The sequence below is a fragment of the Parasteatoda tepidariorum genome, chromosome 10 (genome assembly GCF_982258835.1).
Source record: "Parasteatoda tepidariorum strain Cologne lab strain chromosome 10, Ptep-v5.0, whole genome shotgun sequence".
In the NCBI taxonomy this organism is placed as follows: domain Eukaryota; kingdom Metazoa; phylum Arthropoda; class Arachnida; order Araneae; family Theridiidae; genus Parasteatoda; species Parasteatoda tepidariorum.
This window is the reverse complement of record NC_141764.1, coordinates 7,808,710-7,824,635: the sequence shown is the minus strand read 5'-3', so window position 1 is coordinate 7,824,635 and position 15,926 is coordinate 7,808,710. Positions and strand designations below refer to the sequence as shown.

Here is a 15,926-nt window from a genome sequence, read left to right as displayed (position 1 = left end):
AGAAATAAAATTTGCGACGAAAAGTCGTTGTATAACGTTCCTCTAAGGATTATAGAATCGCATAGCAACTTATAACCTGAAATTTCATCATGCGCCGCTAGCTGCACTTCCCTAGTTCCTGTGTATTTGAATTGGTACTTTTTATGCATCTAAACTATTTAATTATATATTTTCGACAAATTTTTGTAAGAAACTGCATTCAAATAGGTTCAAAAATTGCGGTTTTATTGTAATTTAATGATTTGGCGAGCTTGTTGAAGCAATCGCTTAAGGCATTAAATTGCGATGAAACAGCTATTTCCCAGCCTGTTTGAATACAATTATCGATATTAATTATAACCTACAATTATGATGATTTAAATAAATTAAATTACCAACAAATGCCCACGAACAGGATGTTCATAATTAGGATCCTCTCCTCTGAATCTATTAACACAGCACTGAATCATCCTGTTATTAGTAGTAGCAATTATCGAACACCTCTTTTGATTTAATGACGCATTATTTCTTTTTTCAGAAACTTTCCAAGAACGGGATCCTCGTAAAACGATGAGAGCTACTTTTACATTAGACGAGGTGAGTGTTATCTATAAATATATAGCCAAAGATAAATCTAGAGTTTTGTATACTTAAAACGCCTTCTGGACAAAATTAACCTTATTGCCTATTTAATACATTCAGTTTAATTAAGAAAATAGTGAATGTATTCCACAAAAACTCAATACATCGAAATCCTGCTTGTTGTTGCGATGATAGAAATTTTTTTTATTAACTTAAAATTTATCAATTTTTCAACAAAATACAAGCGAGGTAATGATGAATGATCGTCATAAGGATTTTTGTAATAAGTATTTTTTTATTGAAATTTTAACTTAATAATTTAACTTTTTTGTTAGGGGTAAATTTACATAAAACTAATGTACAGTGGGTAGAAAAAAAAAACAACAGATAAATGAGTTAAGTGGTTAATCAAAAGTTCCATACACAATATTCCTTTATTACTACTTTTTCATTCCAAACGCCCTCTAGAAAGGCAAGTCTGTCATGACTATCGGTTCCTTGGTCTTTTAGGTTAGATTCAAAATTACAACCAGATCTGCATTACGCTACATGTTTCGGCTGTTTTACACTGGATATACAACTAAATAAAATAAATTTTTGTGCGAAGCTAAAAGGAATAAAACATCTACTTTTTCCTAACCTAGCTCACAATACTCTATTTTAGTTAGCTGATGATTTATGTTGAGTTTGCAATTATCAATGATAAAACTTGTAGCTTTGTCATTTTGAACCCTACTCAGAAGACAAAGAAAGGAATTCTAAGACCAAGCATTGCAACAAACTTTTTGAGAAAAACTAACTTGCATTTGAGTAAAGACATTTTAGTGTCTTAAAATAATATTTTTCATACTCCTACACCCTTAGGCAGCAAGACCCCCACTAACTTTTATATAATGTTTGAATGGTCCCTTATTTGATACAACATATTTAAGAACATATGAAGAGCTGAGTGGATGAAGAGCATGAGTAACATTTTGAAGAAAAAAAATTAAGTTTTATCAGAGATAGTTTTTATTTTATTCTTATTTAAATATACAACATTCATTAATTAAGTCTTTTAATTTCGAAGATTTCAGAGGATAAAGAATCCAAGTAACAACTACTGAGTGTTTTTTTAACCGGAAGAATGATCCAAGTGAATTTAGCAATAAATAGCCAACAAGCAACCAAATTAAAATGCCATTGTTTCCCTCCTGTTTCGTTTTACTTCCAAATTTTGTTGCCATATATAGCAGAAAATATTTTACTTTTACATTAAATAAATGTATTTTTAATTTCAAATTCAAACATTGTGATTTCCATACCTTGAAAAGCATTCTGGAAGTGTTCAGTGCCTTTTTAATCCTGTTTTTAATGTCCTCGTCAGTATCACCACGAGTACTAATAATTTCTCCAAGGTACGAAAAAAAGTATTTGTCTCATCAATTTCCTTTGAATTTGCCAATAATTTGCAATTTGTTTAATTTCTTCAATTACTTTTGGACTTCAGTTTTTTCCTTAAATGTCCTGAAAATCTTGGCGACATTAGAAAGTTGTCATCAGCTAACTACAAGTCCCCTGCCATTTGTGAGACTTTGCCCATCTCTATGCTGGTCCTAAGCCAGAGAAAAGAAGGAAGGCTGTGTGTAGGGGCTAATCCCCCAACCACGTAAAAAAGATTACAAAAGCTGCAATATTGCTATTTGAGCCGCGATGGCTCAGGGGGTAGAGCGTTCGCCTTCCAATGAGGTGAACCGAGTTCGAATCGCACCGATAGCTTGCATCGACCACAGCGCTGACGTGAAATATCATCAATGATCATGGGTTAGAGTTCCTTTGCTGTCAAGCTAACCGCGGGAGGTTCTCGTGGTCTTCCTCTCCATGTAACGTAGATGCGGGTTAGTTCCATCAGAAAGTCCTCCACAAAGGCAAATTCAGGGTATCTGGTACATTTTAGATTTTCAAATTCATGACTTTCCATGACTAATACCAAGAATTTTTCATGACTTTACGAAGTTGCTAATTTCTCCGACAAAAACACTATAGTAAATTTAAATAAGCATCATAACATTAATTAAAATGATAGGAGTAACCAAAACTGTTATACTCTGCATCTTCATATTTATAGATTTTTAATTTAAAAACAGAGAAAATAAAGATTTGAAGCAATAAAATAACTCAAAAGTAATTTTTTTTCTTTTTTCTGCAGAATTATATTCTAAAGATACTTTTCTTGTTCAAGGGAAAGTAAAGATTTTTCTGTTCTCATTTCGGAATAAAAATAACTCGCCAATCACTGGCTTGCTTCAGCTAGAATTTTAAATTGATGAAATAAAAAAATAAATAATAAAAACTCGAAAATCACAGAAGTTTAAAAGATAATTTGGACCAGAAATGAGGTTTTTTTTCTTCATTTTTTGGAAGAACAAAATTTTTAAAGAACATGATAAAAAACATTTTATACTTTAATAAATATGACTGGGGGTGAGGAGTTTGTTACAAATTCAGATATTCGGCGCACCAAGAAATTGGGGGAGGGGTAAATTCCATTTTAATAATTGGATTTTTTGGTGACCTAAATTCATGACTTTTTTTGAAAAAATAGTTAAAATCATGACATTTCATGACAAATTTTGTTTAATACCAACAAAATTCATAACTTTCCATGATTTTTCATGACTTTCCAGGTACGTGGATACCCTGCAAATTTCTCCCAATGCTTGATCCAGGAGTTTCCTTGTCTTCTGGATTGGGCTTTAAATTACAAGGCTAACATTAGTAGTAGTATGCCCAAAATTGGGTCGGCTGTTCCACCGATGGTTATGAAATGAAATAAAATAATGCTAATTATCTCATCACTTTTTTTTAAAATATAAAGTGACATTGTCTGGCATGCTCTTACTTGATCTTCCTTATAATGATGTTTTTTTTTAAAGTTCCATTGCCCGTATATTCCACACTGAAACTTTTTCTCTTCTCAATCGTGTATAATTGGTAACTTCAAGGCAAAAAAAAAAAAATTCCAACTAACGAAGAAAATTGAATGTTATAAAATAAAACTTAATACAAAGTGTGGCAAACTTAAAGTGTTGAAATAGTTTTAAATGCATTTCGTTATTAGAAAAGTAATACATATTTTATTTACCATTACTAAATTATGAAATCAAAAATAAATTTTGTCAGCTGTATCCGTTTCTGAAAAATACCGACTCAATGTTTCTAAACCTGTGAAAGAAAGGCAACACCCCACATAGGAGTAGCTCTGCATGCTTGTAGTTTCATAATTTTGAAAATGGAAGCAGGCAAATTCAACAAGTATTAGGTAACTGTCATTTTTTTTAAATAAAAAAAATAACTTAATTAACCTGAGCCTGGTTAAAGAAAAAGCACCAGATAATCACCGATCAATTGATATAATCTGTTTCAGTTCAAATTGTCCTCTATAGTAGTTTGTAATGATGATTATTTCTTTTCAGTGGGTTGAAAAGACAATGTACAGTTAATAAGACAACACAGGAGTCTACATTTTTTTTTCATGTGTCATATTTTCTTGCCAATTTCAATGTATGCTTTCATTTTGAATCTCTGTGCTTCCTTTCTTCCATGAAGTTTCAGTATTAGCTACTCTCAAAATCAGTCTTTCCTAAATGTTTCTTCTCAAACTCATTCTAGGTAATATTTTATTAAATATTGTACAGGTATTAAAAGTGATTATAAGAGTGTGGAAGATTTTTAATTCTTGCACATGATATAGAACTGTGGTACAATTATGTCGACTGTATGACTTACAATTCATCTCTTAAGAGAACTTCTGACATGAAGTAAGATTAAACTTTTAATTCAGTAAAATTGATAAAAGTAATTTTCAATTACTTTTATCATTCATTCCTTTCAGTATTGTCATTACTTTGCTTCAATTTATACCTATGTGACCATTCTTTAATCATGTACTAATTTGCTTTCATTGTCAACACATTTTAGCAGTTTTACCAGTTAAACAAAAGCACAACATTGAAATATTTTAAATTTGTTTTACTCTATCAAAAGTCATAGTACAATTAAAGAAAAATCTATAAGTAACACATGTTATTATAAATTGAAAAATAATTTCTATGACACAAGACAAAAATGAACACATCATAAGCTAGTTTTATAAAAAATATATATTCAGTAGACAAAATATTTTAGTAGGTATAAAAAAAAATAAATGAATCATGTGATAAGTATACTTAAAAAGAAATTCTAATTTTTTACTTCAGATTGCAATAGACTTGCATAGAAAGTGCTGTAGTACTTATGAATTACAAAAAGCTGCTAATTAGATATTGCTGTAAATAAACAAAAAATGCCTTAAGTTATAAAAGAAATGATGAAAAGATGTTTGAAATTAGTGCCTTGACAATTCTCTTTTTTATCTATTTAACTTGAAAAATGATGCAGTTATTGTTTTTATGAAATGGAAGTATATTTATGTTGTAACTATTGTTAAGGAATATTACATTCATTTTGAAGCTTTTTCTTCATTGTTGTTTTTATCATTTCTTGTTCAATAAAAGTTTGCTTACAAAAGCACTAGTAAAATTATTTTGAATCTTTAAACTTTTTTTATTAATTATCACTCTGTTGACCATAGACATCCATATACACTACCATACAATAATTGACTTTATTTTAAATTTCTCACAAAATACTTAAGAGAATTATTTTATCGCTGTTTAGGTCTCATGATTTCTCCTACTTATCAATAAAGTTTAAAACTTTCAGAGGTTAGAGGGATCGGCAATAAACTTATAAATAATATCAATTACTTTGGTTATTACATGTAATAACTGCATAAAGTTTTGTAATCCCCGCTTAACTATTTATGGAGATTCTTAAAAAAGTAATTTTTGTCTTACCTTTTTTTAAGCAATTTCATTGAAAATGAAACAAAGTATGAGCATTCAAAGTAGTTATTTCATACTGCTCATAAACAGAAAAATATTTCAATTTTGTAGTGAATTGTATTTGGTAATTAATAAAAGTCAGATTTGAATAGCTTAAACATATAAAAAGTTTCTGTAAATTTTTAAAGAAAGCTTCAAGGGTTTTTCACAAATATCATTTTGTGTCAAATTGTAATGCTCTAAAATGATTCTCTTTACAAAAAAAGAAAACATACTTTAACAGAGGATTGTTTTCTATTATGTCGGCATCATTTTTAATAAATATAGTTAAATGGTATAAAATAAAATTTGTGTAAAACCCCTTAACAAATTGGTAGTAACTTTTCAAATTTTCAAGATACTAAAATTGGACTTTTTTCAGTAGCTACCAAATACAAAAGTTGGAAATTTATTTTAGATGTTTTCTGCTTAGTTGCCGTATGAAAGAATTACTTTAAAAGCTCACGTCTTGTGCAATTTCTAATAAAATCTTTTCAAATTATTTACATATGAATTAAAAATTGCTCCAAATTTTTTTTAAAGTTATAGCGAGAAACATAAGACAAAAAAAAACTTAGTTTTTTTTTAATATAATATTCCTCAATATTTAAGCAGGGCTCACGAAAAGCATATAATAAAAGAATATCCATACAAGCTTATTGTTATATTTTCTGATGTAAAATGTTCATGAACTGCTTTTGATCCCTCAAACTTCTGAAAGCTTTGAACTTTATTGTTAAGTTTGAGAGATTTAAAAAAACAAAACTGAAAGTGTTTCTTCAATTATTGTAGGGTAGCGTATATAGTGATAGCCAATTAACAACTAAGATTATGCTTACAATAAAATTTCACTGAACAACAGACTTATTATTACTTTAAATTATTTACAATTATGGACTAAATCAGTGTTTCCTAAAGTATAGTACACGTTCTATCTTGCAACAAGCGAAAATTTTAAAGCAAAATTAAAAAGAAAGCTAGATAGGACAATTTACGATTACGTACTTTTCTATTGGCTATTTTTTGCAGAGTTAACAGTTCGTAATTGGTGGTGTCGACAGTCTGTAGTGATTTTTAACTTCTGTGCAACTTTTTTATAGTAAAAAATACATTCATTTTCTTTATTAGTGGTACACAGCGTTACAAAAAATTTAGAAAGGGTACACAAAAGTTTGGGAAACACTGGACTAAATCATTATAAATCAAATACAAAAAGGTGAAGCATAAAAATTACTGTAACTAAAAATATTAAAAAAAAATCTTATTAAAAGCGGAAGAAGTTGCGAAGTACCCCTTTTTTAAAAAAAGATTAGTAATTAATTTTAATAAAAAACTGGACTATGAAACTGTTATTTATCAGGAACTATTCATAAATGTGAAGGAATGTGTGTAGTGTAACATGATATAAAATATTAAACAGATTTTCAATATTAAATTAATACTGAGTGTGGTAGTCAGATTTTTCAACAAAAAATAAGCACCTTTTAAGTATTTTTTAAGCCCTCAAAATATATTTTTAATCACTTTCCAAAAAAAAAATCATAATTAGGATCTTTGCAGTAATAATTTTTTTTTCTTCCTATCTTTAAAGTTCTTAATTTTTAAACATAAAATCAGTAATATTCAAAACCGTTTTCGAAAACTTTACATAATCATGATAAAATAACTAGTTTGTTATAAATATTGCAGAGAAAATTGTGAAAATTTTGTAATTTAGAACGACAATCGACACAGAAAAGAAAAATCTCTTTTTAAAAGTTAGCACTTTTTACAAATACCGAATTGAAAAAAAAAGCACCTTTAAAGTTTTTTTTTCAAAAAACATAAATCCAACATAAGCACTTTTCAAAAACGCTTCACACCCTGTAATATTATAAAAGTTATTTTCGACTTCTTTTAAAATTATATGAAAAAAGACAAATATTGAGAAACTAAAATATTTTAAAACTTAATATGCATAAGAAAAAAAACTTTTACCCTAAAAAAAAAAAAGAGACTTGTGATATGACTCCTTAATAACAAACAATGATTATCGATCTAGTTGAAATCCTGTTCCTAGAGGGTCACCTTTCTCTAAGTAAAAAGTGTGAGAACCAGTGTGATATGCCATACCAGATACTTCAACGATGACAGATTTATATTCGGCAAATATTGTCTCCTCAACAGCCTTTCCTGAGAATGCAGTTCCAATCAAACTTCTAAATTCTTTTGATTGATTCAGCGTCATCTTCCTTTTTTGAAACTGAAGAGCAATTCGAGCTGTTACCCCTGATCCAGTCGCACTCCGATCCACCTAAAAGTTAAAAATTTAATTCAGGCTGCATAGCCAACGAAAAATAAAAATCTTTTAAGTACTTTTTAAGCGCTTAAAAAATAGTTTAATCCTTTTAGAAAAGAAATCATAATTAGGATCTGTGCAGCAATAAAAATTATTTTTTCTATCATTTAAAGTTCTTAATTTCTGAACATAATATCAATAAAATTCAATTTATGAATATAGTATCAACATTTTCACATACTTCTAAAAATTATGATATAAAAACTAGTTTGTGACAAATATTGCAGAGAAAATTGTGAAAGTCATGTATTTTTTTTTTTTTTAAATTTAGAACGACAGTCGACACGGCGAAGAAAAAAATCTCTTTTTAAAAGATAGAAAATTAACCATTTTTTTACAAACCTCGAATAAAAAAGCACCTTCAAGGGCTTTTAAAAAATTTAAATCAAAAATAAGCACCTTTAAGTTTTTAGGCACTTTTTAGAATTTAATTGAAGAAAATAAAAAAACGAATGGAAATGTGGTCAAAGAAATTTGCTCGTGCTCAATAGTCGAAAGGGTAAGAAAAATTTTAAACTTATTTTTTAAAGCAAAAAATTTGTTTTGAAATAATAAATATATCTTTATAAATAGCAATAGAGTTAATGCATTAAATACTTTTTGGTCAAATGTTTAGTAGCAGCAATAGTATATGCAAAATAAATAAAATTTTAAAAAACATTTATTTCAGAAATTTTAGTTATTGTATGATATTTTAGTAGTAATTTTTCAACAAAAGATGTACAGTACGCAAAAAAATAGACCACCCTGAATAACTTTTGATCTAATGATAGCATGTCCATGTTCTAGGACTCATTCTTAATGGTTCGAGGAGGTGATCTAAAATATGCTAAAAAATAAGTGCAAACAATATTTTAAGTTACAAAATCAGACACAAAAACGTACTTTCTGAATAAACATACCTTTTTTTAAACGGATTCGGATTTAAGATTATCAAAATATAGGGGGCAGCCGCAATCCGGGGAATATGGTCCAAATAGGTTGGTCAAGAGAGCGATCCAAAGTTTGGACCCCTTAATGTTAATTTTACTTTTTGTGTATTTCGCTATATCTCAAGAACTTCTTAAGCAAATTGAAAAAATTTTACACACAAGAAATCATAAAATTTGTTTATTTAAAGATAATTTTCAGTAAAATTAAAAAATAAAATTTGTGATTATTAATTAAAAATCTGGGTTATTGCAGTGATAAATTTTTTAAGGTCATTTAAGAAAGAAAAAAACTTATACATAAAACTTAAGCTATTAAATTCTTCAGTAAATGAATAAGGTGGAAAACTGCATATGGTTAAAAAATGGTAAAATGCACAATATTTTTAGCTTAAAAACTTTTTTATCAAGAATATTGTAAATAATAAAATATTAAAGATAATTTTATCTTAGTTAAGATTAAAGAAGCTAATACACTAAAATAGTTATCAAAATTTTTAATGCATAGCTAACATTTTGAATAATAACTTTGTAAAAAGAATGCACTTTGCAAAAGGAATGTTTAAAATGAATAATTATAGAGAATATTTCATCTGAAGTATCAAATAAATGTTTGGTCAAATAAATCTGGGGAAAATCTAAAACATTAAAAAATTAAATTTGATTTGATTAGCAACATTTTTGTTATTAATATAGAAAAGAAAGCAAGGTTAGTTCCCAACGAATTTGCTGAGAGCTGGAAAACAAGAGGAATTAAATTGTTTAAATAACGTATAAGATTATTAATAAATTAAATTGGAGTCGAAGCAAAAATACACCATGCACATATTAGAAAGAGGAAATAAAAGTTCCCACAAAACCAGGAATTTGCAGGGGAGAATCATATAAGGGGATTAACTCAAAGAACATAAATCCTACCTAAGCCTGTTCAAACCACTATAGCTCTTTCGTGTTCAGGTGATAGGCGCGGAAGTTGTTGTACCTACTTGACACAACTTTGAAGGAAAATGGGATGTAAAAATGGGATTTTTGCACGCTTACAAGAAAAGAGATTATAAAAAAATTAATAAATTAAATTTTTTTACGTAATTTAAAGAAACTAGAATAAAAAAAATTTTAAATTAATTTCTTACATAAAATCAATAAATTAAAATCTTGTAACATCAATTTTTTTGCAAGAAAAGTATTGAAAAAAATTATAAATAATATTTCATGCCAAATAGAGTTCATGCATAAAATTTTTTGTGATTAAATATTTTATCTACAATAACAATAAAGACAAAAGAAGGGAGAATTGTTCATTGACTTTAAGAACATAGCTTATGAATATTTATTATTAATATTATTAAATACTTTAGTTATGGAAATAATGAAGGAGATGAAATATAATATTCGTATAATTATATTTTTTCAGCAGTAGGAGGTTTATTATTATCGTATTGAAAAATAACAATAATAGTAAGTAAAATTTCATGTGATTTAAAGGAAAGAGATCTAATCAAAGAATGAAACTAATTTACAAATTCAGAAAAAGACAAAATAAGTAACATTTAAAATAAAATTTAAAATAATATTTAAAATAATAATCAAAATAGAAAAGCGCTTAAAGCAGCTAAATCCAAATTTGTTTTATTTTAATTTAGAAAGTCAAGAAAACATAAAATATAAAAATTTTTACACATGTGTGTTAGCAGGATAGCTCTTCATCAGGGGACACACTGTCTGCTAACACACAGGAGCCTTTCTGTTGTCAGTAGTGAAACCAAAAACTAACAGTACCCCGAGGCCCCATAATGGAAAGTCAAGTAAGAAAAAGTAATTAGAAAAATTGAAATGTAAATGCAAAGATAAATAAATGACAAACAATCACAAAGTAAGTCTTAATAATGATTTAAAAGTACACAAAATAAGAAAAGCCTACAAATAAGAAAAATAAATAAAGATATAGTTACAGTTAATCAGAATAACATTTAAATTGTCAAATCATTAAGAAAACTGTAGAAATAAATCAAGTGCTAATCCCCTTTTCTGAAAATCTTGAATAAATAAAACAGAAAAACCTTTAATAAGTAAAAATATTAAAATTTTAATACTTATATTTGTGATTGTTTGTCATATATTTATCTTAGCATTTACATTTCAATTTTTCTAATTACTTTTTCTTACTTGACTTTCCATTATGGGGCCTCGGGGTACTGTCAGTTTTTGGTTTCACCACTGACTACAGAAAGGCTCCAGTGTGTTAGCAGGCAGAGTGTCCCCTAATGAAGAGCTATCCTTCTAACACACATACCAAAAAAATTTTATAATTTTTTTTTCTGCTACAATTGTTTTTCTGACTTTATAAATTATAGGAAAGAGGGTCATTAAATATTTATTACTATTTGTATGAATGTTTATTAGTGTTATTTATATTCAAAAATATGATGAAAAAGTTTTACAAATTTTTAAGTTTAAAAAAAAAGACAAATATAATTAATATAACATTTCTTTAGAAATTAAATATTTTCAGGACCCGAACTAAGAGGAAAAAACACCTGATTTGAACGAAAATAAATATATTTAATGCACAAAATTTTCAGCAATTACAATTTTCGATTAAATTGTATGAAAAAAAAACTGAAGTAACTTTGGAGAATGCTTCAGTAAGGCATTGATTACAAGATCTCTATCACAATATGAGCTCTTAGTGAGTTTGCTTTCAGTTACATAAGAGTCTTATCTCATAATTACCAAATAGTACATCAGTAAAAAAATAACAGTACAGTGAAACTTGTCAAGCTGATCTTGTTTAAGTACAAAAAGGGAGCAAAAGCTTTGAAACCTGACCACCCTTCTTTTTTATATGTTGATGGCTAAAATAAGTCAAAATTGACTAGGAGAATTATTAAATGACATTTTAAAACCTTCATCAGTTGACCAACAAGAAGAAAAAAACTTTATACCTCCTTATCTGCAAAAACGCAAATGTTAGTAGATGGCCCATCTTCATAGTTATCATTTCCATCTGTGATAATAGTACCATATAAGAAACTCAAATCTTTCTCAAAAGGATGAACTATTGGTACCTGCTTTTTGACATATTCTGCAAAATAATAACACTTTTAATAACTCACAAAAAATCCACACAGAATATAAAATTATGAAAACAGCATGAAATTATCGAATGAGACAGACACCATAAAATGATAAAATATTTTTAAAGGTTTAACTTTTTCAAAGCAAAGCATTCCTACAACAGCATATTGTGGACCAGCAGTCTTAAGGCTCCACAATTTTGTGACCAACGACACAACTGTGGTTAGCTTTACGAACAAATCCCCGTTACTCCTTAGATAAGCTGGCAACCATAAATCTAAAATTGGGTAAGCTTAAACTTAACACTGAGGATCAAACCTCAGTTGCTTACAATGACAACTCAGTACCCATAACCACAGAATTAGTGTGGTTTTTTTTCTTCACATTAGTGCAAAATACAAAAGTTTACAAAATTTTGCTACACAGAAGTGGTATACAATAATTTACTTCTGAAAATTCTACTGTGATTCATAATGAAGATATTATTGAGTTTATTATTCAGTTCTTACAATAAATATGAAAGCATTAGGTCTATTTCCCATTGGCCTCAGAAATTCTACTCTCTTACTGTTCCCAGTGGGCATCTGTGGCTATGACAGGGCGGTGGAGTGGCATCAAACAACCACAATCCCGGTTATAGGGCAGGTTACATTCACACAATTACACAGAAGACAGGGAGAGAGAGAAAGTTACATCCATGTCTACGGTGGGTATTTGAACCTACAACCACTGGCCCTGTATTCCAGTACAATAACCACTAGACCAGTGATCGGCAAATACATTTAAAGCAGTGGTTCCCAACTGTTTGTTGCCCAACGCCCCCTCTAGAAGTTGGCTGACATTTATCACCCCCTTTTTCTCTTTGATTGAACAAAAAGTATACATTGTTGCAAGTGAACATCAATAAATTTGAATATAATTATCTGATTATAATTTAAATTAAAATGTAAATAATGAAGCAACTTTATCCAATCGCCAAAGAAAATTAAAAAAAGCAAATGTGCATCCCTTTCACTTTTTTTTCAAAAAGATGTGATATTTGAAGCGAAATAATTGAAACAAGAGTACATTTTTTTAAAAATTAATTTTTTAAAAATATAATCTGGAAAAATTGAAAGCATTAACAACTAAAAAGTGATTTAAAAAAAACTGAAAATTTGAAAACTATTGCTTATTATTACTCTTCCAATGAATGCCTTGTACTCTGTGGATTTCAGTTAGAGCTTCAATATCAGGTTTTTTGTTCATCAAATTTAAGCACAGGTCTCCTTTTAAGCCAATGTCCGATCTACTTAGTTTTGTGAGAAGCTGGACGATGGAACAAAATCTTCTTTCTACTAAATATGTGGACGGAACCCAGATGAGGTGCGATTCGCTGGCTTTTTTATTACTAATTGCATTTTTTCCCCTTTTGAATATTCATCTACCACCAGAGGAGCCATATCGCCTAGGGCTCGACTTAACCTAATTGGGGGCCTGGCGCAAAATATTCTAAAATTTATTAATCATGGAATAGAACTTAGTAATAGATACTTATTGAAATAAAAAAAGGCACTAAAATGGAGAAATGGTACTATTTCAATTAAGAGAAACATAAAAAATCACCACTCATTATGCTCAATTAATTTTAGTAACAGGTTCTAATTAAAATTAAAAAAATGCAGTAAAAAGCAAATTTGATGGTAGCTAAAATTTCCAAAAGCTTTTTCTTTATTTTGACCTTAAAAAAATCACCATATTAGTATTAACGCCAATCATGCTTAATTAATTTTGATAATAGGCACTACTGGTATTACTGTAATTGGTGCAATTTAAATAGATACCAAATATACTAATATAGGTAAAAACTGTTATATTAATATATTTGATGCCTATTAAAACTTTACCAATGTTGTGTAGTTTAAATATAGATACTGTAGAAATGGATAAGTACAGGAGAAAATTATTTGATTGTAGTAAATTCTGACTATCATGAGTCAGCAACAGCATCATGTCAAATGATACTGAATATATATATATATATATATATATATATATATATACAGTACAGAACCCGTTATCCGGAAATCAGAAAACCGGAAAACCAAAAAACCGGAACGAAATTCGATACATTTTACCGCCATTTAAAAAAAAAAAATTTTTTCCTCATAAGATTTTAGGATTTTTCTTTCTTTTTTAAGGTTGTTTAACATACCATCATTTTAGAAATAATCATTACTGTATTACTTCATCGTTTTTTCTTCTTTTTAAGATTATTTCCAAAATTTTTTTTTAGTTGGGTTTAACAATAAAAAAAACGGCTTTTTGTAGCGATTCAGAAAACCGGAAAAATCAGTTATCCGGAATAGCGATGGTCCCGATCGTTCCGGATAATCGGTTCCCTACTGTGTATATATATATATATATATATATAACAACTAAAAACTGGTTTGCATAATCTAATAATGCAAAGCTACTTATAAGGGCAAAAAATAAATAAATAAAAATTGAAATTATTTTAGCTTTAGTAAATGTGTTGGAAAGGTGTGCATGCAAATGTAATCAATGCTACTAAAACTAATTTCAATGCAGGGTGGGCAGGATTATTTTGGAACTATTTCTGAAGTATTTTAGAACTCTCCTTAAAAAACAGGTCGAACCTGAGAAAGTGAGTGCTTAACATTTAATATTTTCTTAATTTTATTGAAATATTCTTAATGAAGCTTAGTCTAACTACAATATATGTATATGATATGTACTCTTACTTTGATGGATTGCAGAGTGCAATTGTTTTAATATTAAGAGTGAAAATTTTAATTTCATAATAAAAATACTACTATACTCTGTTCAGCAAGTACTAGCTGCGAAAGTAAAGTCAGTAAAGAAAGAATTACCTACTCAGGAAGGAATTAATAGAAGTAGGTAATGTTGGCGATAAAAGGCCAACTTTCATGTTTACTTCTATCTTCAGTTCTCACTAAACAAAAGTTTAGTAGTTTTATTTTTATTATGAAATCAAAATTTACACATTCTTGCACTCTTTGGAAATTATTACACTCTGCAATGAATCACAAAAAATAAGTGTACATAATAGTATACATATATTGCAATTGGTGATAGTAAAATTGGAGTATATATAGTATACATACAAGTATTTGCAATTAGAGTAAGCTTCATTTAAGATTTATATTCACAATAAAATAATAAAATTTAGGAGATTTAAGCATTTATTTTCTCAAATTCAACTTTCTTTTTTAAAATGCTTCAGATGCAGTTCAGTAGGGTACCATGGTTACAAGGAAAAGTTACTTTGAATAGGGGTGTGAGGTAAATAGTTTTATCTTGATCTTTGCATAGGTCAGTAGGAGTAAACCAATAGACACCTTCATTTCTTCATTGCACCCCCCCCCATTAGAAATGTGCTCTTGCTTGTTACCATGACAGCTCCAGACTTTTAGTCTAAAGGAGTACTTGTCAAAGCCACACAACACATTCCATTCTGCAATGAAAATTTATTTTTTGTAGCATTGATGATACTTTAAATCTTCATAAGGAAAAAATCTAGATCTTCATAAGGAAAAAATAAAGAGATGAAATTTTCCAGAAAGGAAATATTTTGTCAGTTATACACAAACTTAGGCATGTTTTGGTTTCCATTTCTTAAATAATGAGCATTTTGATGCTATTTATGAGATAGAATACTCTATTCTTGAGCATGGGCAGTATCACTAAAGAGTGGAAAATAAGACTAACACTATCATTAATGTAATGTAATGCAAAAGCTCTCTAATGACAAAATTAAATATAAATATACTTTAAAAACTTCAACAAATGCAATAGGATAGTACATATTAATTTAATATAGTAGTTAAAGAAACATAAATTTAGTAACATTGTATAAAACAAAATTACCTGTAATTGAAGAAGCACATTTCACAATTTCAGATAAAGGTGTAGCTTTAATGTCTAAACCAAGGGCTTTATCTTCAACAATTGCATAAAATGCCCCACCAAATGCAATGTCAATTTTAGTTACTCCAATTGAAGGAACTTTAACATCAATGCCTAAAACAAAAAAATTTATATCATAACGATAGAAAGTTAAAACATGAACTTCTAAAAGATTTATTATCAAAT

General features: G+C 28.4%; 2 protein-coding genes across 16 annotated transcripts in view; one reads left to right on the top strand and one right to left on the bottom strand.

The window, feature by feature from the left end:
• The window catches only part of CalpA (calpain A), a 93,932-nt gene extending 88,823 nt beyond the window's left edge, over positions 1-5,109 (top strand). For all 13 annotated transcript variants that reach the window (XM_043051893.3, XM_043051897.3, XM_087153088.1 and 10 more), the window contains 2 exons: positions 518-576; positions 4,017-5,109. In XM_043051893.3, the coding sequence (XP_042907827.2) occupies positions 518-576; positions 4,017-4,043 (86 nt within the window). In that variant the 3' untranslated portion in view covers positions 4,044-5,109. The remainder of the gene's footprint in view (positions 1-517; positions 577-4,016) is intronic.
• LOC107454194 (trans-L-3-hydroxyproline dehydratase) overlaps positions 4,558-15,926 on the bottom strand; it is a 65,705-nt gene continuing 54,336 nt past the window's right edge. For 2 of the 3 annotated variants that reach the window (XM_071184452.2, XM_016071296.5), the window contains exons 3-5: positions 15,702-15,854; positions 11,678-11,817; positions 4,558-7,758 (exon numbers count right to left, since the gene is read on the bottom strand). In XM_071184452.2, the coding sequence (XP_071040553.2) occupies positions 7,495-7,758; positions 11,678-11,817; positions 15,702-15,854 (557 nt within the window). In that variant the 3' untranslated portion in view covers positions 4,558-7,494. Of the gene's footprint in view, positions 7,759-9,650; positions 9,769-11,677; positions 11,818-15,701; positions 15,855-15,926 lie in introns of all 3 variants that reach the window. The other variant, XR_015429667.1, reaches the window with a different exon arrangement.